This window comes from Priapulus caudatus, unplaced genomic scaffold (assembly GCF_000485595.1).
Source record: "Priapulus caudatus unplaced genomic scaffold, Priapulus_caudatus-5.0.1 Scaffold473, whole genome shotgun sequence".
In the NCBI taxonomy this organism is placed as follows: Eukaryota; Metazoa; Priapulida; class Priapulimorpha; order Priapulimorphida; family Priapulidae; genus Priapulus; species Priapulus caudatus.
The window spans coordinates 115,764-141,745 of NW_014577534.1; the positions used below are offsets into that span (position 1 = coordinate 115,764).

Below are 25,982 nucleotides of genomic sequence, written 5' to 3' on the forward strand. Positions count from 1 at the left end.
TATATATCTTAATAGTCTTTATTCAATACAGCCAGATACGGTTGTAAAATATCCCTACAGTTTCACTGCTCTTCATAGTATTCAAGTATTTTAAAAGCCAGTTGCAGGAATTCATGTCAATTTTACTAATAACATGCATAAGCCTTACAAAATTCCACTATTCCTGAACTGCATTGTTGAGCCACCAACATCTACAAAATTTGATAATACAATGAATGAATGACACATTTTACACCCCTACAAAACGATAGCACTTTCTTTGTCCATTGTTATGGTTTGTTACAAAAATTGCCCAAGATACATAAATGCTCTCCATGAAAATTCTAAAACTGTAATACTTATTGTATATTTATTTTTCCTTCTTATCCAAAAAGGATTAGATACAATCCCTTCCTCAAGTAGCAACACCAATCAGCATATAAACAACCATAACGCATGTTTAAAAAACCTGTGTCTAGCCTGGCATACATATAGTGCTGGTGCTTGAAGAATTTTCAGCATTTTTCTATTCTCGCTTTTGGATTAGTGACTAGGATGCCGTGCCTTACTCCAAAACATTACATATTTCCACTTATTATATATTTGAAAAAGGAATAATCTGACATTCCGTTATACACTAGCACTTTCATCTTGATAGAATCTTCAGATCTGAATCTGTGTATAATGGAATGTTGGATTATTCTTTTTTCAAATATTAACAACTGAATATCTTGAAACCCAATAACTTTTCTACTATATATATATAATATACATACTGCCAATGACCCCTGAATGCATAATATATACTATAGTAATATGTAAATATCTCGTAGTTTCAGTTTCCACCTTTTTAGTAGGTGGCAGTGAGCTTACAGTATTACCACAGAGTAAATATGTATAAATAGGGATCTATGAATTTCATAAGCTAGTGCCACCTAGCAACCAAGAAAAACCAAACGAAAAAGAGGAACGATAGACAAGTAAAACGAGTCCCTGCAACAGTGCAGCAGTACAGAACTTGATAAGGGATACACGGGTAACACGGATACCAGCTTAGGAACATTGTAGGCAAATATGGATTGTCTCATTGTGATGGTAGGAATGCTAATTATGATGAAATTTGTTAATTGTAAAAAATCATGAAGATAACATGAGGAAATTGAATAGAAGCAACAACCTGAATATCACATTTAACCATTTTACTAATTTTACACTTTAAAAAATGCATTGGCATGTCTTACTATAGTGTGTAGTGTTTATAATAGGGATAACCAGAATTATCGAGTAAATACCTATACTAAACAAAATTTAAATTCCAATACTTGACAGAATATTAAATTACTTCTTAGACTTAATCATTTAGCGTAAAGATAAGCATTTATGATTGATAGGCAAAACGTTTTCACATCCATGAGTAAGAGTTGCAGAAACATAACTCACATACCAAGCAACCACTTTATTCTTCTCCCGTGCATTTTATATCTGCAAAATATTAAAGACAATACAAAGTATGATTCTATTGTACTATGCAGGTGGGAAATTTAATGTGAAATATTAGAAGATTTCAAGTTTTTGGTTTTTTAACAATGTACAATGACACTTAGCAAGCATGACACAACATATTAAATAAATCTGTCTTTTCTAAACGTACCATTCTGTACATAGACTTATAAATATTCTCACATTCTCAAAACGAATTTTTCAACAGGTGTGAATAATCAATCATTAAAAACAACAACACAGATCAAACACATTCATCTGTTTAGACTTTATGATAAATCAATCAGAGTATGATAGTTACTAATAATACACACGAGAATCAAATTTACATAGATGTAATAATGAATTTTGTTTTTCATCTGGGATGACAGGATAGCAGAAAAGACAGGCAGTCAACAACTGCATTATCATTATGCAATCACAATGCATTTTGTAAGGGATGGACAAATAATCGATCATGTCCTTATAATTTTTTTGATATCAATTTCAAAAAAGCTCTACATTTGTCATTTGAAATAGGGTGTAGTAGTAACACTTTGCACTACATGTCGCTATACTTCTAGAGTAGTGAGGTCATAGTGTCGGGCAAGAGGAACTTTTGTGCTACTACATGGAAATTCACGCAGCAGACACGCAGGAGGGATGATTACAATAATGTCACCATCAGTGCTCAACATCAACTGTCACTGTCAACTCACACTGTCAAGTGTCACTGTCATCATATGACCATCAGACTTCACTGCTAATAGGCACAATTAACAATCATCACTGACACTCAGAATCAACTGTCACAATCAAGATCAGCTGCTGTGGCAGATTCCGTTTTTAAGCAAAGGCTACAAAACCAACACGCCCCATGTCAGTAAATAACGTATTTCAACCAATGACACTGGACAACAATGGTAATGATCGCCGTTCTTTTCACTCACCCTTATCCTACCACTCCGTGCAACTCAGCCTGCGTGTCTATCCTCGTTATGCATCAGGGACACATTCAATCACACTGAGAATCCCAGTACGTGATCGCCTAATCCCATGAACAAATAGCAGATAACCCACCAAAAACATAAGTGCAAAACTCTCACATCAGGGGCGAGGTGAGAAAACTGCACACTACTGCAGGTTACGCGTCGGCTACGCTCCATACAGGTAGGTCAGTTTGTCACAGGAGGCTGTTGCGTACTTCTTCGCCTTCTCATACATCTTGGCATCCCCAAAGCTTCTTGCTCGCCATAACAAAGTTTCTCCTGCACAAGCAAAACAAGCAGCTACTGTAACTGAGTGGAAGGTCGTGCCATTACTGGGACAGTGAGGCCACTGTGCATTAGAAAGCCACTATAACAAGATGTTCTGTAATGTGAATGACTACAGAGTTTGTAAATCTAGCCCTGTTACAGACTTTATATACATGTACGAAAAGGCTCAACAAATTTTTTCCATGCGAGATCAAATACGACATGCATGACATACCACTTAATCCACATTTATAATATTTCATCACATTGTAAACCTGCACTGTGGCTGTCGTGAACTAAAGTCTAGAGAGCTATATAATTCACTTACTGTAGTTTCTTTCCTTGTAACAGTTAGTTCGCAGACTATCTACATAATCACTCTCAACGTTCTGCTCCACTTTCTTCAACAGCGATAGAGTGTTATAGTCTTTAGTAAAAGAGTCTTTTACGTAGTAAAACACGCCAAGGTTTTGCGTTTTCCTCTCCTGGATAAATTTTCTGTAATGTATAAATATATTTTAGTTGCTTTAATTCACGGCCAGTTCCTTACAAAAAATAGAACTAGGTATATTTAATAATCCAGTAAAATTCATTTCAGTCGCACAACCGGACAGATTCTACATTACTTAGTATAGAGCTGAAATCCTAAACCTATTAGACTTCATCATCAAACTGTCCATTTATAATGTCATGTTTAAAGACAGACTGCAGCTAAAATCGACACGGATTGTATGGCTGTATCACATTACTAAAATATCTGCTTAGTAAAATGTGAAAATGTAATTTCTTAGCATGCAAATGCTACTAGTGGACGAACAAGATGAGCTATTGGTATATTACCCATCGCGACGCAGGCTATAGATGGGATCAGCAGCAAAGTAGCTACTGACGAGTGTCAGGCACACGAGCAGCAATATTGGCATCAACTGTATCATTACCGACACTGTCTGCTCAGAGTAGAAACCAAAAAAAACATGCACATATATAGTGACACACAAGAAGGTATTTTTTCTCATTTTTGCTAACCATAAACAGATACATTATAGAATAATCACTGTTTGCCTGGAACAGAATACAGCGAAGTCAACATGAAAGGGTTGTTTCAATGAATCACTATACCAAGTTACCAACTATACTTTTATCTAACAATTATTGATACTGGACACATAAAACTGGCATAAGATTACCTTGATTTACTCACTACAATGCCCCTACCCTTATTAGCCTAACTAATGAGTACTTGCACATTTCAAACCCTGGATTTGACCCTCTGAAACTAACCTCTGCAGACTGCTGTTGCTGATGGTTATGATTGTGATGTGTATGATGCCTCGTGTGCGTGTTTCTCCTGGAATATGTATGTACATTGCCTGAAAAAAACAGCAAAATAGATTGCATGTCACAAGCAAGAATATACAGGCACCACACAAAATCCCATGAAAACAAGCAAATTAAAACCATTTCCAATCAACCACTCCATTCATTATACATCAGCATGACGTGGCCGAAAATCTACTAAAATAAGATCATTTTCTTTAAAGACAGGCATCATATTCTAATTAAGGCAATAACTACGTTAAACTACCTCACCTGTAGGAAATCCCCCACCAAAGAACATGTTGAACAATTCCTCTGCAGATATGTCCCCTGGAACAGATTAAGAACAACAAGTAATGAAACCCATATTTCTGATAATATATGTATGAAATTAATATCACTGTTAATAACATGCTTCTGGTTAGTTTGTTGCTATTACTGGCACTTTGCGTGACCAGACAATTGTATGAAATATTAAAAGCATGTTTGAAAAATATTGCAGTTTTACTGGGATATCAAATATTATATGAGACTGATGATTATATTATGTACACTTATATGTGACAGAAACCATTTAATATTTGACTGTTAGTTAGAAATGCATATATGGCATGCACATAAAATACTTAAAATACAAAGTTTACCTTCAAACCCCCTGCTGAAGTCAAATTCATATTCTGGATGCCTACTGTGGGTTCGCCTGCTAGTCGTGGCTACATTATCCTCTGCACCATACAAATCATAGCGCCTGCGCTTCTCTGGATCACTGATCACAGCAAATGCATTTCCTATTGCTGAAAATCAATAATTACTTATCAGGAGTACTCAACAGGAAAGACTGGTATGGAGTATAAACAAATGCCAGGTTAACAAGAGAATTTTAAATACTACAGTACTAAAAGTTTGAGCTGTAAGCTCCTACGCATAGTCAACATTCACATACACCAACCATTAATGTAGCAGCTTTGAAATACCTTTAAATGCTTCTGTTGCTCCAGGTGCTTTGTTCTTATCTGGATGGTTTTGCAGAGCCAACTTTCTATATGCCTTCTTTAAGTCTGCATCGCTACAGTCTTTTGATAAGCCAAGAATTTCATAATAATCTTTACATTTCCTTATTCTGAAAAGCAAAATATTACTTAACAAACATAAAACTCTAGCAGACAGCATTATCTTCATATTACTTACCAGTATTACCAAGCAGACGTATAATTACTTTATATTCGTCCATTTCGACACCCTGACATCTGAATACAAGCACACAAACATTTACACACACAACACCTTTTAACAGTATGTAGTTGTTCCTGTGTATAGGATTCTCCCTCGTGGTCCGAATGTGAGCCATGATTGGCAGCCTTTGATCTGTTGCGTGAACCTGATCTATTTCTACGATTACGGATGTCATTATCGGCTGTATGACTGCCAGCCGAACCATTCATCGTGTGTAGGCTGTTCAGCAAATCTGCAACCAAGTGATTGTCACAAAACATTCTAAATAAGGTTCTCCCGAGAAATTTCAGAAGACATGTCAGGCAACAAGGCTACTATTATCCCTCATTGCTAATTGAAATCAACTATGCATGCCATAATGCAGTCTCAATAGAAAGGTAATCTCGGTCTGTTCAAAGACTGACACATCAAGCTGTGAAAAGACTAGTATCACTGTGTTGGGATTGTCAAAGGTAAACACAGCTTAAAATTAAAGCATGTCGGACCTCTTATAGGATGTCACAACTAAGCTTCCCCTTTGAAAGCATGTTGGACCCGACATGCACTAAAAGCCTGCTAAATATGCTTAGGAACATGGAAAGGAATAAGTCTTTTAACCTGACCCATACACTATTTATTAGTGATGGGAATCGGCTGGAATTTAATAATCGATTATCGGTTTCCCTTAACTGATCGATAATCGATTATAATCGGATAATCGGTTAATAATAGCATCGATTTAATTTAATCTTACTTTGTATATACAATTATACATAGCATTCAATATTATCATGTTTTATGATCATGTATTAACTCTGTGAAGGTTGCTGTATGTATATCAATGTCTGTTCCTATACAGTATTTAATCAATTGAAAAAGAAATGGTTTATATGCATTTATTAAAACATTAAAAGTTTTAAACAAACATGATCAAGACTTGTTCTTTATTATAGTAAGTAAGTTGTTTGTGTTCTAATAGTGTAGGCTGTGTAGCCGAGTTAATATATGTCCCGCCAATGGAATATCCTCTCCAACACAATGTAACAAACAATACGGAGACTCTCGTAGCATTAACATTAGTCGTAAGTGTTATCGTAGCATTAACATTAGCATTAACTAGTGTTGTCAATCGGTTGTAATTTCGTAATCGATCATCGGTTGGACCCAAGTAACCGATGATCGGTTACAATCGGTTACTCGGGGTGTTGAATGCCTGCGTGTGCGTAACATCGTGTGCATGTACGTGTGTGCATGTATGTGCAGTGGCTGTTTAGCGGCTGTTTACTGTTTGTTTTGCACTGTTTACTACTGTGTGTTATAATACATGTATGTTAATTAAAGGATAACTTGTTATACTAGGGCGATGATATCTCTGATGTCTCATCACTTTTTTCTAATTTTTTTTTTTCGGATTTTTTTTTTTCCTGGATGATATGCGATTATTGGGGATTTTGATAACCAAGCGCTTGGTTTCGAGCCACTGTTCAACGGCGATGATCGAGTATGAATCGATGATTCGTGACATCACTAGGGCATTAACTTTCAGCGATGTTTCTGACAACCGGGCCCCCCCCTTGAAGGACTTGTGCTCTACTTGTGCATTCAATTGCACACATGCATGAGTACAGTTCTCTTGTTTATTTGTTTTTTTATAATTCGATTATAGAATTGAGCTATAATCGATCGATTTTTCGATTAATAATGCGATCATCGGACAGTCACTACTATTTATACATCAATATTGGCATTTAAGTTAGCGACGACATCCGGTATAGCGCCTGTGATAACCAGGGAAGTTTAGAAAAGCCAGAACCAGAATGACTTGACAAAGTTAAAATTTGTATCCCTACAGTAATATTACCATAGTACTGTGGTGAACAATATTCGAAAACTACGATGTTGTACGAATCATATAGAAAGAAAAGTGTACCACATCAAAATTCAACAAGGCAAGGGGTTATAGTATCTAAGCCTACCTCCGGGCAGCGCCACCTAAAACAACCAGAGCGAATTAAAGGGGGGGGGGGGGGGGGGGGGGGGGTGGACCCTGCGAGCAGTGGGTGGGTGTAGGGTATACTGTCAGGCCAATAGGAAGGGCATGGCAGGTTCTTTTTTCCTGTATTTCTTATGACATTACTACTAGCTTAGTACTAGTCAGCAGGGCATGCTTGAAGCGTTTCAATAAAATATAATTGCTAAACAAGTGCGCAGAGCGCAGGCGCTACATGCTGACGGCAGGTGTTCTGATGGCTAAACTCAACGGGCAACGAAATGACGAGCCCCCCATCACCGCGTTCGCAGCTGCAAGAGCATATATCTAGGATCTACTAATACCAAGGGTTCGACACTAACGCTAGTCGTTAGTCGAGACTAGTAAAAAATCAGAAGGACTTAGTCGATTCCCATAGCAGTTAGTGGCCGGCGGGACTAGTTTATATTTTCCCCGTCCCTCACGCGGTCCCAACTTTCGCGCATCGTTTTACCGGGCGGCAGCGTCTCTCATATCCAGATCCAAAGAGGCTATATATATAATGCGTCCCATTGTAACAAGTTTTCCTGTTAGACCGGCGCTAGTACAACGAGAGTAACGGCTACAGCGGCTCTAAGGCATGCTCCTAGAGACCTACGGTAGTACATAACATTGTTAAACAATGGGGCCAGCGAAGCGGCCAGTCTACTGATGGAGTCGCTTGACAGTTAGCTGTTGACATAGAAAAACAAAGGTCTGATTGTAGAAATGACGCATAATGCAGTTATGTACGCTCTCATAGTGAGGTATTTACATACAACACATCGCATGCGTGTGTTAGCTTGAAGCAGTCATACAAATAGTAGTGAAGCTAATAGTAGGTACATCATTATCCAATGAGTATAACACTCTAACATCAAGGTTGTTTTGTGGAATTATTTGGAACAGCAACTCGGCCTGCACGCTCCCAAACGTAAATGCGCAGGAAGGAGAAAATAGATGGGCGCAGCGTGTCTATGAAGACGAAAAGGATGCGTGGCGTTGTCAGCCTACGTGGAAATCGTTCATCCCGTGGCTAGAGTATGGCCGGGCCGCCAAGGGGTATGACTGTGGTGCAGCTGTAATGTCTGGGCAGTTTTTTCACTCGGCACTACAAAACTATCGTTTTGAAACTGTTAAAGCGGCATGAGCTTCCGAGGGGCACAGAAAGATCCTCAGGCACAGAAATGCAAGGACATGCCTATTCAGACGAAACGTGGGGGCGCGGCAAGTGACGGCCAGACTGAGATTGAAATGGTGTGCTGCGATCAAGAGGTGACTGAAAGTGCGACACTGCACTGCACACCGGGCACGTGTAACGTGCACACGCATGCACAACGTGTAGCGTGCACCGCCGCACACAGCCCGCGGACGTACGTGCACACGCACCCACGCACGACGGCATCGTGTACGTGCACGCACGCCGCGCACACACGTGTACGTGCACACTGAACCACGGACTACACGTGTACGTGCCGACGGCGCACAGTGTACGTGCAGCATGGCTCTCTGCGAGGCACGTGTGTGCACACGCAGCCCACGGCACGACACGTGTGACGAGCCGACGTAGCAGCACGTGTACATGCACATGCACGCACGGCACGTGTACTGTACAGCACACACGCCGCACGTGTTACGTGGCACACGCACGTGGCACGAGCGCAGCGCACACACACACACGAGCACACACACACATACAGCACACACACACACACGACGACACGCAACACACAACGCACACACACAAGGCACACGACGTGTACGTGGGCCTGATGCACGCAGCGGCACGTGTTACGTGGCAGCCATCGCATCACGCAGCACGACGTGTACGTGGCCAACGCACAACGGTAAGCACGTGTACGTGCACGGACTCACCACGCCCACGACGTGTAAGTGCGCGGACCGCACAGCACACACGTGTAGCGTGCAAACGCAGGGACGCGCACACTACGTGTACATGCCTATGCACGCACCGGCCACACTGTCCAGTGCCCACGCACTGTGTACGTGCACGACGCCGCACGCACGTGTACGTGTACGTGCAGATCAGTTTTTCCTCACAGATGTCTTTTGCAACCTCTACTTTGCAAACTCTGTATTTCAATGCATTTACGGTTTTCTTTCGTAACTAGACCATTGTTTAGCAGTGATACGTACAGTGCACAGCGCGCTCACTCTATCCAGCGATTAGTAAATGCGAAACGAGGTTGCCCATTAGAATGGCACATGCTATTGAAAAAAGCTGCAGCCCTACAGCGCAATTCGTCAACTGTGCGCAGCTTGACAAGGCCAAGGGTTTGACTGTCGCAGCACTTACCTTACGACAAGGCCTGCCAGAGAGGTTCATTAGCGGCGTAGCGCGATACAAGGCGCGCGGGAACAGTTTGTAGCTTAATGAGGCCAAATTCTTTGCTGTGATAAGTGCGGATGCCACAGATTCCGCTCATCAAAGGAGGCCGCTTTTATTTTATTTTAAATTTTAATCTTATGATCCATATCGAAAATCATGTATTTAATACAATTGAATGTCTTTTTAAAAACCTTTTTGAGGGACACCTTGTAACGCCTGGGAGAGACCCCCTGTACCCTAGCAGAAGGGGGACCTGCGCACCCCTCCTACGCCACCTACCTGCCTGGCAATCAGGCAATACTGCGCTCTGTGGCCTAGTAAGAGTCGTTCGCAGGACTAGTAGAATGTTGGAAGGACTAGTACATTTTTTCTTTTACTAGTCGCTGTGGACTAATGAATTAAAATGGTGTAGTGTCTACCGCTGAATAGCAGATCTATAAATCTATGATAGGCTAGGCTTTTGCTATACCGGTAGTACAGTAATACAGATCAGCTGTGTAACTTTAATGATTCGGGCTATATAAGATGTCATCATGATATGCATGCAGCGGCGAGCCGTAGTGGTGGTGGTGGAGAGTGGGAGGGGGCAGGTGGAAGGGGCTCTAATAGCAAAAGAAAAGTTGCCGCGAGATTGGCGCGTGCAGTGTCATCATAATCAAGATGGCATCAGCCCTTCGTGGCGTGAATAGACTGCATCCAGTGAGTTGCTGGAAATCCAAGTATATTCAGGCAGGGCAAGAGATTTCGCTCAGCTGGTGAGTTAAACACATCTGGCAGTTTGTAGGTTACGCAGGCAATAATTATGATTAGAATAGTGCCTAGTTCGAACAGGGCCGCATGCATGCGTAATGGGGCTGCCCCATGCTTTTGGGGGCCTACACACGCGATCATTCAGGTCAGGGCTTGAATTAACGCGGACGGCACGATGGCAATTGCCGTCGGTGCCCTTATGGCAATCGGGCCGTACTGGCCCCTGAAAATCGCAACTCGCGACGGCAGTCCTCCTTGCGCCTTTTGTGTAATTGGCCGTCGTGCGCTTTTAATCTACTGCCCTAGTTTCGTTTTTTAGTCGAAATCAAAGCATAACCTGCGCGTGCGTGCTGTAGTTGGCATGATGAGCTTTAAAACCGATAGTCGCAGGGGGAATAATAACTAGCATTGGATAATTATTCACTCGCTGAGAGCGGGCCATGTAAAATTTGCTTGTTACTGTACTTCCATTAGCAGAGGGGGGGTACAGGGTCGGTGTTACGGTGTAAGCTTACATGGGGCATATTGTTTTCGTAGCATTTAAAAGCAAGACGATGTTGATGTAGCTAATTTGTTATGAGTTTTTCCTTTATTTTTACACAATGTGGCCTTGGTGCCCTTCTCAAAATTTTGAGAGTTGCCTTGGTGCCTTTTAAATTGCCTCTGTGCGCCTCCTTTTAGAGAAAATTCAAGGCGATTTCTCACATGCCCTAAAAATTGGGCCTTGCCCTTCTCGTGCGTTAATCGAGCCCTGTTCAGGGTTGCATTACAGTGGTGGCTCTTAGCAAGGTGGGCTACTCAGGGTGCTAATAGCAGACTGCTTTATGAAAATAATATGATTAAGGAGGCGTAAACCTTGTCAACAAAGCATTTGCCTTTGGCATTGCAGCAGTGGCAACTGTAAGCCCTCACTCGCCAATGGCAAAGCAGTTCAGCTCCCTTTCTGTAGAGTGCACAATCCATGTTGTAGCCTCCTCTTGAGGTCAAGATATGCCGGTCACTCTCTTGCGCCTGTCCAGCAGAAGTGAGCATTTTCCTGTCTCTCAATGAAAGCCATAAAAATGCTAGGTACTGCTGAAAGCAAAAAAGTTTTTCAATGCTCGTCAGACCATGTCTCAAAGAAAAAAAAAAATGTCTAACTCTTCCCTGTGCCCCATTGACCTTTGACCTGTGACCTCGCAATTTGGCACAGTGATGTCTTTTCGGCTACATGATGCTATACCCGACTATGCACGAGTCTAGGTCGAGCCGTTTTAATTTGTGCGCGCAATTCTGCCTTTCCTCGCCTATACTTAAGTTGAACGGAGGGAATGTTGCCGCCTTCTTTTACACTCTTTACTTTGAGCGCTTTGGCGGCCTCAGCTTCGACATCCTACCATCGTTTTGACGAATTCCCCCCCACGTCCGGCGAATATCGCGCGGTTAGATTTTGTGCCTAACTCTTGACGGCGCACGGACCGGAACGTCATGCGATTCTACAAGCTGCATCTGACTATGTCAGATGAGTAATAATATGAAATCTTATTTACTACCAATCAAAGTCTAATTGTCTATATCTTGCGTCTCTGTTCTATATATATAAGTGTAGTTGTGCAGGGCTGGAGCGGCATGCATGGCGCTTGCGGCGCCAGTGTTTGTTTGTAGATGATGGCCACTTTTGGATGGCATTTACAGGAAATTGTGGCATAAAGGTAAAAGGAGAGAAACAAGTACTTGATGGTAGTAAATATGATTCGTATATTTTAGCATATAGAAACGCTCACGCCTGGGAACAGTAGTGGTGTGAGAGTGGCCATAGGATAGAGAACATGGGTCTCCAATAAACGAATGTGCGTCTATAGCCATACCCTATCCTACCTAACCTAACCCTAATCTTGTTATAGGTAATTATTATTGATATATATTATTATAATTGATGTAAATGACATTGTTATGGGACGCATGACCTACTGACCGTGAGGAGTGTAGTGAATTCACTTGATGGATCATTTCTCTTGAATTTGCTTGTTTTTATGCAGGTATTGAGGTAATGCGTGATTATATTTTTTGTCAAAATAATATTATACCATAGAAATAAAACGGATTGTTCAGATGAATTTAATCGCGAATTATGACGGGGCCACTCGTTAGGTATTTACTGTTTCAAGTCTTTTAAGTTGTAGTTGTACAGTGAAGTCCAGCGATCTCGACTTACTATGCGAAGGAATCGGACTAAATAATACGCTCACTAAAGGCTATTAGATCTTGCTGAGGAAGTCTGGCTCGCTGAAACGCTCTGGGGCTGATGTTGCCTCTCCTTGAACTTGCTATAATGCTCTTTCACTCTCATCTCGATTAACCTCCATCTTGACTGCCCATGCATTGTAAACGGAGCTTCATTGGTTGTTTTCTAGTGATGAGTGACGTGGCAGTCCAATACGAAAGGTAGCTAGCTCATAGAAAAATATGAATCATGTAGACAGTAGGACATAAACAGTATATGTTTTATAGATAACAAATATTAGGGGAAACAGTCAGATTACAAGGTCCAATATGATCGCGGAAGTTAACCAATGCACTACCAATATAGCCACAACCGCTCATTTCCGTATACACTAGGGGGCGTGTCAACTAACAGCTGGTCGAATATTACCAATATATGTGGACCACAAGAACATCATCATCTAAAAAATTATGAACTCGTTACTCTAGTGAAGAGGCATATAAACTAGCTGAGCCGCCCGCCTGCGGCGCGTGTGGCTGACTCGAAATGATCTGAGTCCTGCTGCTCTGATTTTGCTATTATTTTAATTGTATTGTTGTAATTATGTGGTGGTGTTCTCTTATATGTCCTGTTGTATCTATGTTTATTGTTCTACTGTCCATATTTATATATATCTGTGTGTATTGTATATATCTTTGTGTTGGCTAGTCTTGTATGTCTAATTTTGGTCGTGTATGTCAATGTGTGGTGTTGTGTTTGTGTATGTTTTTTGATTTCGAATGTATATAGGTGTTGGCTCATAAATTTCGTGTGTGGGTGTGTCTGTGGAGTATAGTTTTTGTTTTGGTGTTCATTTAATCTGATTGTTGTGTTGGGTGGTTTAATATAACTAGTGGTGTATATTACTATTTCTGTTTAAATTATTATCTCGCATTGTTTATGTGTATTATAAAATATAATGTATGGTAAATTTCTGTGTGGTGCTGGCTAATTTTTTATATTCTTATTTCTCTTTTTCTCTATTATTTTGGTAATGGTTCTGTAAGTGTTATATGTGTGTTATGTTCTATCTATCTGTTGTGAAAGCATGGAGAGAGATCGATGGTGAATTTGTATGTGTATGTGCTATGCTGTGTGTACTAGATGTGATGTATATTTGTATCATTTTTTTTTTTCTACTTATGTATGGTGTGTGTGTCATCTATGTGTGTGGTGTTTTTCTATATGTATGGTATCGTAGTGAACGCTAGTATCGGTCGCGGGGACGGGGGGGACGTTGCACGTTTTCATGTCTATTTGTAAGTCGTGGTGTATGTTGCGATGTGTGGTATTGGTCATGGGTATTCTGTCTGTGGTGGTGTGTTTGGCGCTAGGTCTAGTCATACTGTGTGTCTGTGATGTAGTCTATATGAATGTATGTGCTGTCTATATATATTAGGTGTGTTGGTGTGGTGTGTGTGGTGTGTGTTTCTGTGATGTTTATATGTTGTTGTGGTGGTGGGTCTCTAGTTATATGTTATGTGTGTGTGTGTGTGTGTTGCAATATCTATGTGTTTGTAATATCTATGTTTCTTCCATTATATATGTAATATCATCTGTCTAGTTTTTTTTTTTGTCATGTGAATATATATAATAGATGGATTATTGTCGTCTGTGGCTGTGTCTGTAATATAGTATCTTTGCTCAGTGTGTATTGTGTGTGCTGTGATATTGTGTGTGATGTCTACTATCTGTGGATATATGTCTAGAGTATGTATGTGTATGTGGGGTATTAGTTGATGTCTATCTGTCGGTGCTATCTGTTTATGTATGAGTATGTATTGTATTTTTGTATGCATTATCGTAGTGTGTGTGTGTTCTTACTTGTGTGTTTGTGGTCTTTGGTGTGTTATTTGTATGTGTATTCATGTTACTGTTGTATGTTTTGTCTGGTGGTATCCTGTGTGTGGTGGATCGGTCTATGCTACTTATCGTCGTGGTATGTTTGCGAGGGGGAAGGTGCAGGGAGCGTGTCCGGTGTGGGTCGTGTTTTTGTGTCATGTCTATTGTATGGCTCTGTGTATTGTATGCTATATATGTTAATGTGTATGTGGTCTATTCTATATGATCTTCTCTGTATCTATGTTTCGCGTAATCTGTCTGTTATATCTCGCTGTATATCTGTATATCTCTGTATATTCTGTAATTTATGGGGGGGGGGGGGGGGGGGTGGTTTTTTGTTTTTTTTTTTTTTTTTTTTTTTTTTTTTTGTTGTTTTTTTTTTTTTTTTGTTTTTTTTTTTTTTTTTTTTTTTTTTTGTTTTTTTTTTGTTTTTTTTTTTTTTTGTGTTTTTTTTGTTGTTTTTTTTTTTTTTTTTTTTTTTTTTTTTTTTTTGTTTTTTTTTTTTTTGTGTTTTTTTTTTATTTTTTTTTTGTTTTTTTTTTTTTTGTTATTTTATCTATTTATGTGTGTGTTCTGCGATGCGATCGTGTAGTATTGATTCGTGGTTCCTGAGTATGTGTGTGTTTTTCCAATTCAGTGATGCGTATGTGTGTGTGTCTATATTTTCTTGTGGTCGGTTGTATGTGATCGCTAGTATGAATATTATGTATTGATGTATGTATCAGTATTATGTATATTTTTTTATATGTTTATATCTGTAATTATGTATTATGTATATGGTAAGTGATTTAATATGTGTGATATTAAGTATGATTTTTTAATGTAGTATTTTTTTTGAGGTATAGTATGATATGATAGATTGTGGTGTGTGATGTGATGTGTGTATGTTTGTGTCGTAGGGTGTTGTTGTGTGTGTGTGGGATGTGTACTGTGTCTATCTATTTTTTTTGTTGTTTTTTTTTTTTTTTTTCGGACTGTGGTATTTTTTCATGTCTGTATCTATAGCTTTTTTATCTTTTGTTTGTATGTGTCTAGTTGTCTATGTGTGCGTGTTTGGTATATTCTGTATTGTATGGCTTCGATTTCGTTGATGTGTCTAGTATCTATGTGTCTGTCTTGGCTAATCATGTTGTGTTAGTAGTTGTCTCTGATGTGTCACTGTAATGTTCTGCTTGTATGTATATGTGTATGATTGTGTCAGTAGTATATTTTTTTTTTTGTCGATGTCTGTCGTGCTTATGGTATTGCTGTGTTATATTTTAGTTGTATTTTTAGTGAGATTTTTGTTTGTATGTCTCGCTGCAATCAATCTTAATCTATACGAGGTATGTGTATGGAAAGTAGTAGTAGATTGTGTATATGTAGTATATGTGTATATTTGTTGTATATTGATTGTATGTCTTATGTGTGATTTGATGGAGTGTGGGATGTATTTATGCTTGTTAGATGTGTATGTATTTTTGTGTATGTGTATGGATCAGTGGTATCTGTCGTGTGATGTGGTCCGTTGGTGGAATGTGCGCGGTGTTAGTTTCGTATGACTGTTGTGTGTATTATTATGTTGTTTTGTTGTCTCTATGTGTAACTGTGTATTTGTGTATGTGCGTGATGTCAGTGTAGGTCAGTGTGACGTCATACCACCACCGTCCATAGAAATAATATAGTAACATATTATTATTTTTATTCTTATTTATTTATTTTATGTTATATATTTTTTTATATATTATATATTATTGTATATATTTATTGTTGTTTTTATTATTATTATGTTGTCTCTATCTCTAGACCGTTGTTGACACCCTATATTGATTTGTGGATTATCTTATTTTGATCATGGTATTTTATATGTTCGATTCTCGAGTTCTATTATTTTTGTATTTGTTAGTGTATGTGTGTTGTGGTGTCGGTATGTGTGTTGTGTATGTGTTGTTATGGGTGTTTTGTTATGCTATCTTGATATTTCTTTCTGTGATATATGTGTGTATGTGCATTTGGCGGTCTATCTCACTGTGAGAGTATCATGGTCTATGTGCTATCTTATGTGGTAGAGTCGTATTGTGTGTCTGTGGTCGTGACTGTATCTATTCTGTAATGTCAGCGTCGTTAGCAGTGCTTGGTGCAGTATGTAACATTGTTATTGCGTCTCTTACTTATGTGTTGCATACTATGTATGTGTGTGTGTGGTTAGGATAGCGAGGAGGGATACTGAGGCGAACGGTCACTGCAGAGATGAGTGAGGCTTGGTCTATTCTTGGTGTGTTGTGTCTGTATACCTGTGTGTCGCTGTGTCTCTGTGCTCGTATGTAATGGGGGGGGGGGAGCAGCAGCGAAGTGGAGCGGGGGGGGGAAGGAAGGAGTGGTGTGAAGGTGGGGAGGGGGACAAGGGGGGCCAGCCACACAAGGTAGGAGGGATCACATAATAATTCGGAGCAGGCTCTGACCACAAGAACACAACATGGTGGGGGGCAGAGGCGTGGGAGAGAGCGGAAAGGCGGCAGTGTCAGGCGCATACCACGTCGGAAGCGACATGCATGGCAACAGTCGGAGAGACCCGAGTGCGTGGGCGTGACGTAAGCTAAGTCACGCGACTCATGTCTGTTCATAGTTAACTATATGCCGCACCATGTGCCAACATATGTGTTGTTATATATTCTATGATGTGCACGAGTGCTGAATTACTTTCACCATAGATTATCTATCAGGTGCTTTCACGTGTGCTAACCTTCCTGCTGCTTCCTATAATGGGTAGTTTTTGGAAGAACGGCGAATTTAATCTTTTTTTTTTTAATAAATTGAGTGTTTATTTTGGGAATTTGTTTTAAAATGTTTTTTTGCCAGCCACAATAATTATTTGGTACACAAAAATTTATTTTAGCACCAGCAAATCAGTTTATGGGGCCAACATTTTCTTATGTCGATGCGCCCGCAACAAATTGCGTACGCAAGAATTGGCGTAGCTGCCACATAAGTTATATTACAGCGTATTTGTATGGATTCGTGGATAATGGTAAGGATCTGGAGCAAAATATTAAGTTATTAGCAATCGATGCAGGAAACTCAGATGCATTTCTAAAGGTGCCATCTTGCTTTTATAGGCCTCTTCAACTAAGTTAAGAGATTCTAGTTTACTTGTAAGTTGTATGATTGTATCTCATGTGAGTCACCATTTTGGTTTAAACGACCGGCTGTTAGTGTGACCGTAGTGTTAACGAATGGTTGAAGTTGTGGCTAATTATTTGGTTGTGCTTGGTTTAACATGCCCGGTATCATTTAGGCCATATGTAAAATTCTGTACCTGTTTTGGCTAAAAGATTTTTAATCTTATTAAAATCATATATACTGTACATTATGTGCATACATGTTCATACATGATTACATTATTTTTCTATGGAGAACTGCTACATTTCGTATTTTACTGCCAAGTCATCATACTAGAAAACAACAATGAAAGCTCCGTTTACAATATGGGCAGTCAAGATGGAGGTTAATCGAGATGAGGTGAAAGATGCATTTTATTGGCAAAAGTTCATAAGCGAGGGCATAATCACAAGCAGAGCGGTTTCTACAGAAAGCAGAAAGAGCTTTTTCCATCACAACAAGCGAAAGGTATCGTAATAAGCAACCGTTTAGTGGCGTAAAGGTTATTGTAGCTGGATTTCCCTTCGAAATAGTGTCGAGCTAGTGACTGTCACTGTACAACTACAACTGTAAAAGACTTGTAAACAGTTAAATAACCTAAACGAGTGGTCATAAATTCAGCTATTAAAATTTGCATCGTAAACTAATCGTTTTATTTCTAATGGTATGAGTATTATTTATGACAAAAATTATATATTCCAACGCATTACCTCAATACCTGATAAAAATACAAGCAAATTCAAGAAAACGAAATTGATACATTCAGTGATTCACTACACTCCTCACGTTCAAGGATAGAGATCATGGGTCCAATAAAACCATGTCTTTACATCAATATAAATATATATTATATCAATATAATACTAATAGGTTAGGGTTAGGGTTAGGGTTAGGATAGGTTAGCGTTAGGCACATTGGTTTTATTGGGACCCATGTTCTCTGTCCGGGGGCCCTACTCACTACCACTACTAGTACCACAGGCAGTTGAAGCGTTTCAATAAAATATAATGCTAAATAAATAACGAAATCTATTTACTACCAATCCAAATCTTAATGTTTCTATACTCTCTTTTACCTATTATTGCCAACAATCTGTAAATGCATCCAAATGCTCATCTACAACAAACACTGGCTGCCGCAAGCGCCATTGCTGCCGCTGCAGTGCTGCACACTGACACTTATATATATAGAAACAGGACAGAGAGTATAGAAAACATTAAGACTTTGGATTGGTATAAATAGATTTCATATTTATTAGCTCATCTGACATAGTCAGATGCAGCTTGTAGATCGCCATGATCGTCCGTCCGTGCGTCGTCAGAGTTGGGCACAAATCTCTAACCGCATATTCGGGCGTTGGGGGGATCGTCAAACGAGTTAGGATGTCGAAGCTGGGGGTCAAGGTCAAAGGTAAAGGGTGTAAAAGAGGGGAACATTCCCTCCTTAACTTAAGGTATAGGAGGAATGCAGAATTGCGGCACAATTTAAACGGCTCGACCTAGACTCGTGAATAGTCGGTGTATAGCATCATGGTAGGAAAGCCATCACTGTGCCGAAATTGGAGGTCACAGGTCAAAGGTCAATGGGCACAGGGAAGATTTAGACATTTCTGAGGACATGGTCTGACGGAGGGATTGAAAAACTTTTTTGTTTCAGCGCAGTGACCGTAGCATTTTTTGGCTTTATTGAGAGGACCATGAAATGTACTTTCTGCGACATGCGAAGAGTAAGTGCCGATAATCTTTGACCCTCAGAGGAGGGTTAAACATGGATTTGTTGACTCTTAAGAAAGGACTGAACTGCTTTTGCCATTGTGGATGTGAGGCTACAGTTGCACTGTTCAATTGCAAAGGCAAATGTTTGTTGAACAAGGTTTACGCTCCTTAAATCATATTATTTTTCTAGAAGCAGTCTGTATTAGCACCCTGAGTAGCACCTTGTAATAGCACACTGTAATGAACCTGAACAGGGCTCGAATTAAGCGACGAGAGGGCAAGGCAATTTTTAGGGCATGTGAGAAATCGCCTTGATTTTCTCTAAAATGGAAGGGCACAGAGGCAATTTTAAAAGGCACCAAGGCAACTCTCAAAATTTGAGAAGGGCACCAAGGCACTTTTGTAAATAAAGGAAAATCAATAACAAATTAGTACATCAACATCGTCTTGCTTTAATGTACAAAACAATATGCCCCCATGTAAGCTTACACCGTACACCGACCCCTGTACCCCCCTCCTGCTAATGGAAGTACAGTAACAAGAAATTTACATGCCCGCTATCAGGAGAATAATTATCCAATGCTGTTTTATTCCCTCCTGCGACTATCGTTTTTAAGCTCATCATTGCAACTACAGCACGCACGCGCACGTGTTATGTTGATTCGACTAAAACGAAACTAGGGCAGTAGATTAAAGGCACCGACGGCAATTACACAAAAGGGCAAGGCAGGTGACTGCCGTCGGTCGAGTTGGATTTTCAGGGGCAGTACGGCGATTGATAGGGCACCGACGGCAATTGCCATCGGTGCCGTCGGTTATTCAAGCCCTGACCTGAATGATCGCGTGTGTAGGCAAAAGCATGGGGGGCAGCCCATTACGCATGCATGGGTTGAACTGGCACTATTCTAATCATAATTATTGCCTGTAACCTACAATGCAGATGTGTTAACTCACAGCTGAGCGAAATTCTTGCCTGCCTGAATATACTTGGATTTCAGCAACTCACTGGAGTGAGGTTATCACGCACGAAGGGTGATGCCATCTTGATTATTGATGACACTTGCACGCGCCATCTCTCGCGGCAACTGCTTTTGCTATTAGAGCCCCTTCCACCTGCCCCCTCCCCCACTCTCCCCCACCACCACCACTACGCTCGCGTCGATGGCATATCCATGATGACATGTTAATATAGCGAAGTCATTAAAGTTACACAGCTGTATCTTTATTACTGTACTACCGGTATAGCAAGCCTAGCTATCATTAGATTTTAGATCTGTATTCAGGGTTAGACACTAACCATTTAATTCAATTAGTCCACAGGACTAGTAAAGAAAAAATGTACTAGTCCTTCCAAGATTCTACTAGTCCTGCGAAGGCCTCTTACTAGGCAGCAGAGCGCGGAGTATTGTGATTTGCCAGGAGGTAGGTGGGTAGGAGGGTGGAGTCCCCCTTTGCTAGGGGTAGCAGGTCTCTCCCAGGGTACAAGGGGTGTCCCTCAGAAAGGTTTTGTAAAAGACATTCAATTGTATAAAATACATGTAATTTTTGATATGGATCATAAGATTAAAATTTAAAATAAATAAAATGTCGGCCTCCTTTGATGAGGAATCTGTGGATCCGTCACTTATCACAGCAAAGAATTGGCCTCATTTATAGCTACAAACTGTTCGCGCGCCTTGTATCGGCTACGCCGTAATGAACCTCTTGCGGCCTTGTCGGTAAGGTAAGTGCTGCGACATCTAACCCCTTGGCCTTGTAAGCTGGCACAGCTTGACGTAATTGGTGTAGGGCCTGCAGTTTTTCCAATAGCATGTGCATTCTAATGGGGTTCGCCATTTACTAATCGCTGGATAGATGGCGCGCGTGCACTGTACGGTATCACTGGCTAAACAATGGCGTCTAGTTACGAAGAAAAACGTAAATGAATTGAAATCAGAGTTGCAAAGTAGAGGTTGCAAAGACATCTGTGGGAAACTGATCTGCACGTACACGTACACGTGCGTGGTGCGTGTGCACGTACCGTGCGTGGGCACGTACACGTGTGTGCGTGCGTGCATAGGCATGTTACACGTGTGTGCGTGCGTGTGCACGTACACGTGTGTGTGCGTGCGTGCGGCACGTACACGTGTGGGCGTGCGTGGTGTGCACAGTACAGTGCGTGCGTGGCACGTACACGTGTGTGCGTGCATGCGTGTGCACGTACAGTGCGTGCGTGCATAGGCACGTACACGTGTGTGTGTGTGTGTGTGTGTGTGTGTGTGTGTGTGTGTGTGTGTGTGTGTGTATGTGTGGTGTGTGTGTGTGTGTGTGTGCGCGTGCGTGTGCACGTGCGTGTGCACGTACACGTGCGGGCGTGTGTGTGTACGTCACACGTGCGTGGTGCATGTGGCATGTACACGTGCGTGCGTACGTGGGCTCGTACACGTGTGTGCGTGGTGCGTGTGCACGTACACGTGCGCGAGAGCATGTGCACGTACACGTGCGTGCGTGGGCACGTACACGTGTGTGGTGCGTGCGTGTGCACGTACACGTGTGTGCGGGCGTGCGTGTGCAGCGTACCGTGCGCGGCGTGCGTGGGTGCGTGTGCACGTACGTCCGTGCGTGTGTGCGCGCGTGTGCACGTACACGTGTGTGCATGCGTGTGCACGTACACGTGCGTGTGTGCGTGCGTGTGCACTTTCATCACCTCTTGATGCGCCACACACCATTTCAATCTCAGTTCTGGTCACTTGGGCCCCCACTGTTTCTGTGAATAGGCATGTCCTTGCATTTCTTTTTGCTAGGAATCTTTCTGTGGCCCTCGGAAGCATCATGCGCTTTAACAGTTTCCAAACGATAGTTTGTAGTGCCGGTGAAAAAACTGCCAGACATACAGCCTGCACCACAGGTCATACCCTTGGCTGGGGCATACTCTAGCCACGGGTATGAGATTTCCACGCTGGCTGGAACGCACGCATCCTTTTCGTCTATTCATAGACACGCTGGCCATCTATTTCTCCTCTGCGATTTACGTTTGGGAGGTGGAGGGCGAGTGCTGTCCAAATACTTCCACATAACAACCTTGATGTTAGTAGTTATACTATTGGATAATGATGTACCTACTATTACTTCACTACTATTTGTATGACTGCTTCAAGTAACACACGCATGCGATGTGGTTGTGATGTAAATACCTCACTATGAGAGCGTACCATAACTGATTAGTTGCGTCATTCTCTACAATCAGACCGTTTGTTCTATGTCAACAGCTACTGTCAAGCGATCCATCAGTAGACTGGGTTCGTGCCCCATTGTTTAACAATGTTTGTACTACCGTAGGGTCTAGTAGCATGCTTAGAGCGTGTAGGTTACTCGTTGTACTAGCGGGTCTAACAGGGAAACTTGTTAATGGGGACGAGTTATATATATAGCTTCTTGGATCTTGGATGAGAGACGCTGCCGCCGTAAAATCGATGGGAATTGGGACGGTGAGGGACGGGGAAAATTAACTAGTCCCGCGGACTAACTGCTATGGGAATCTACTAGTCTTCTGATTTTTTACTAGTCTCGGACTACGGACTAGCGTTAGTGTCGAACCCTGGTTTTAGTAGTATCCTAGTATATTGCTCTGAGCGCGAACGCGGTGATGGGAGGTGCTCTTCATTCGTTTGCCAGTGAGTTTAGCATCAGAACACCTGCCGTCAGGTGGAGCGCTGTCGCTCTGCGGCACTTGTTTAGCATTATATTTTATTGAAACGCTTCAAGTGCCTGTGACTAGTACTAGTAGTAGTAATTTACATAAGAAATACAGGAATGAAAGAAGTGCCATGCCTTCCTTATTTGGCTACAGTATACCCTACAACCCACCCACTGTGCCAGTGGTCCATAATTGCTCTGGTTGTTTTAGGTGGCGTGGGATGTAGGCTTATATACTATACCCCTTGGCCTTGTTGAATTTGTATGTTGGTACACTTTTCTTCTATATGATTTTCGTAAGATCGTAGTTTTCGAATATTGTTCACCACATTCTATGGTAATTTACTGTAGGGGATACAAATTTTTAAGTTGTCAATTCATTCTGTTTCTGTGCTATTTCTAAACTTCCCTGGTTATCACAGGGCTATACCTGTGTGTCGCTAATTTAAATGCAATATTGATGTATAAATAGTAGTGATGTCCCGATGATCGATTATAATCGAAAATCGATCGATTATAGTCTCAAATTCTATAATCGATTATAAAAACAAATAAACAAGGAACTGTACTCATGATGTGTGAATTGATATGACAAGTAGAGCACAAGTCCTTCAAGGGCCCGTTGTCAGAAACATCGTAAAGTTAATGCTAGTGATGTCACGATCATCGATTATACTCGATCATCGGTTGAACAGTGGCTCGAACCAAGCGCTTGGTTATCAAAATCCATAATCGATTTCATCGGGAAAAAAAAAAATCCGAAAAAAAAAAATTAGAAAAAGTGATGAGAATCAGAGATATCATCGCTAGTATACAAGTTATCCTTTATTAACATACATGTATTATACACACAGTAGTAAACAGTGCAAAACAAACAGTAAACAGGGCTAAAAAAGCACATACATGCACACACGTACATGCACACGATGTTACGCACCCGCAGGCATTCACACCCCGAGTAACCGATTGTACCGACGGTTACTTGGGTCCAACGATGATCGATTACGAAATTACACCGATTGACAAACACTAGTTAATGCTAATGTTAATGCTACGATAACACTTACGACTAATGTTAATGCTACGAGAGTCTCCGTATTGTTTGTTACATTGTGTTGGAGAGGATATTCCATTGGCAGGACATATATTAACTCGGCTACACAGCCTACACTATTAGAACACAAACAACTTACTTACTATATATAAGAACAAGTCTTGATCATGTTTGTTTAAAACTTTTAATGTTTTAATAAAGCATATAAACCATTTCTTTTTAAATTGATTAAATACTGTATAGGAACAGACATTGATATACATACGCAACCTTCACAGAGATAATACATGATCATAAAACATGATAATATTGAATGCTATGTATAATTGTATATACAAAGTAAGATTAAATTAAATCGATCCTATTATTAACCGATTATCCGATTATAATCGATTATGGATCAGTTAAGGGAAACGATAACGATTATTAAATTCCAGCCGATTCCCATCACTAATAATAGTGTATGGGTCAGGTTAAAAGACTTATTCCTTTCCATGTTCCTAAGCATATTTAGCAGGCTTTTAGTGCATGTCGGGTCCAACATGCTTTCAAGGGGAAGCTTAGTTGTGACATCCTATAAGAGGTCCGACATGCTTTAATTTTAAGCTGTGTTTACCTTTGACAATCCCAACACAGTGATACTAGTCTTTTCACAGCTTGATGTGTCAGCTCTTGAACAGACCGAGATTACCTTTCTATTGAGACTGCATTATGGCATGAATAGTTGATTCAATTAGCAATGAGGGATAATAGTAGCCTTGTTGCCTGACATGTCTTCTGAATTCTCGGGAGAACCTTATTTAGAATGTTTTGTGACAATCACTTGGTTGCAGATTTGCTGAACAGGCTACACACGATGATGGTTCGGCTGGCAGTCATACAGCCGATAATGACATCCGTAATCGTAGAAATAGATCAGGTTCACGCAACAGATCAAAGGCTGCTAATCATGGCTCACATTCGGACGCACGAGGAGAATCCTATACACAGGAACAACTACATACTGTTAAAAGGTGTTTGTGTGTTAAATGTTTGTGTGCTTGTATTCAGATGTCAGGGTGTCGAATGGACGAATATAAAGTAATTATACGTCTGCTTGGTATACTGTAAGTAATATGAAGATAATGCTGTCTGCTAGAGTTTTATGTTTGTTAAGTAATATTTTGCTTTCAGAATAAGGAAATGTAAAGATTATTATGAAATTCTTGGCTTATCAAAGACTGTAGCGATGCAGACTTAAAGAAGGCATTATAGAAAGTTGGCCTCTGCAAAACCATCCAGATAGAACAAAGCACCTGGAGGCAACAGAAGCATTTTAAGGTATTTCAAAGCTTGCTACATTAATGGTTGGTGTATGTGAATGTTGACTATGCGTAGGAGCTTACAGCTCAAACTTTTAGTAGCTCGTAGTATTTAAATTCTCTTGTTAACCTGCGCATTTGTTTATACTCCATCCAGTTCTTTCTGTTGAGTACTCTGATAGTAATTATTGATTTTCAGCAATAGGAAATGCATTGTCTGTGATCAGTGATCCAGAGAGCGCAGGCGCTATGATTTGTATGGTGCAGAGGATAATGTAGCCACGACTAGGTCGGCGAACCACAGTAGGCATCCAGAATATGAATTTGACTTCAGCAGGGGGTTTGCCGAGGTCTTTGAATCTTTTATAGTTTTTTTGTGCATGCCAATTTGCATTTCTACCTAACAGTCAATATTAATGGTTTCTGTCCACATATAAGTGTACGCATATATACCATCAGTCCCATATAATATTTGATATCCCAGTAAACTGCAATATTTTTCAAACCATGCTTTTAATATTTCATACAATTGTTCGGTCACGCAAAGTGCAGTAATAGCAAACACTAACCAGAAGCATGTTATTAACAGTGATATTAATTCATACATATATTATCAGAAATATGGGTTTCATTCACTTTGTTGTTCTTCAATCTGGTTCATCTC

The 25,982-nt window shown here is 40.6% G+C and overlaps 1 protein-coding gene across 2 annotated transcripts in view; it reads right to left on the reverse strand.

Annotated features, from left to right (window-relative positions):
* Positions 1-25,982, reverse strand: part of LOC106810791 (dnaJ homolog subfamily B member 12-like) — a 27,385-nt gene continuing 1,403 nt past the window's right edge. Inside the window, exons 3-11 of one of the 2 annotated variants that reach the window (XM_014814241.1) lie at positions 5,316-5,496; positions 5,006-5,151; positions 4,676-4,825; positions 4,305-4,361; positions 3,996-4,084; positions 3,555-3,661; positions 3,043-3,212; positions 2,565-2,726; positions 1-1,461 (exon numbers count right to left, since the gene is read on the reverse strand). In XM_014814241.1, coding sequence (XP_014669727.1) covers positions 2,614-2,726; positions 3,043-3,212; positions 3,555-3,661; positions 3,996-4,084; positions 4,305-4,361; positions 4,676-4,825; positions 5,006-5,151; positions 5,316-5,496 — 1,013 coding nt within the window. In that variant the 3' untranslated portion in view covers positions 1-1,461; positions 2,565-2,613. Of the gene's footprint in view, positions 2,727-3,042; positions 3,213-3,554; positions 3,662-3,995; positions 4,085-4,304; positions 4,362-4,675; positions 4,826-5,005; positions 5,152-5,315; positions 5,497-25,982 lie in introns of both variants that reach the window. The other variant, XM_014814240.1, reaches the window with a different exon arrangement.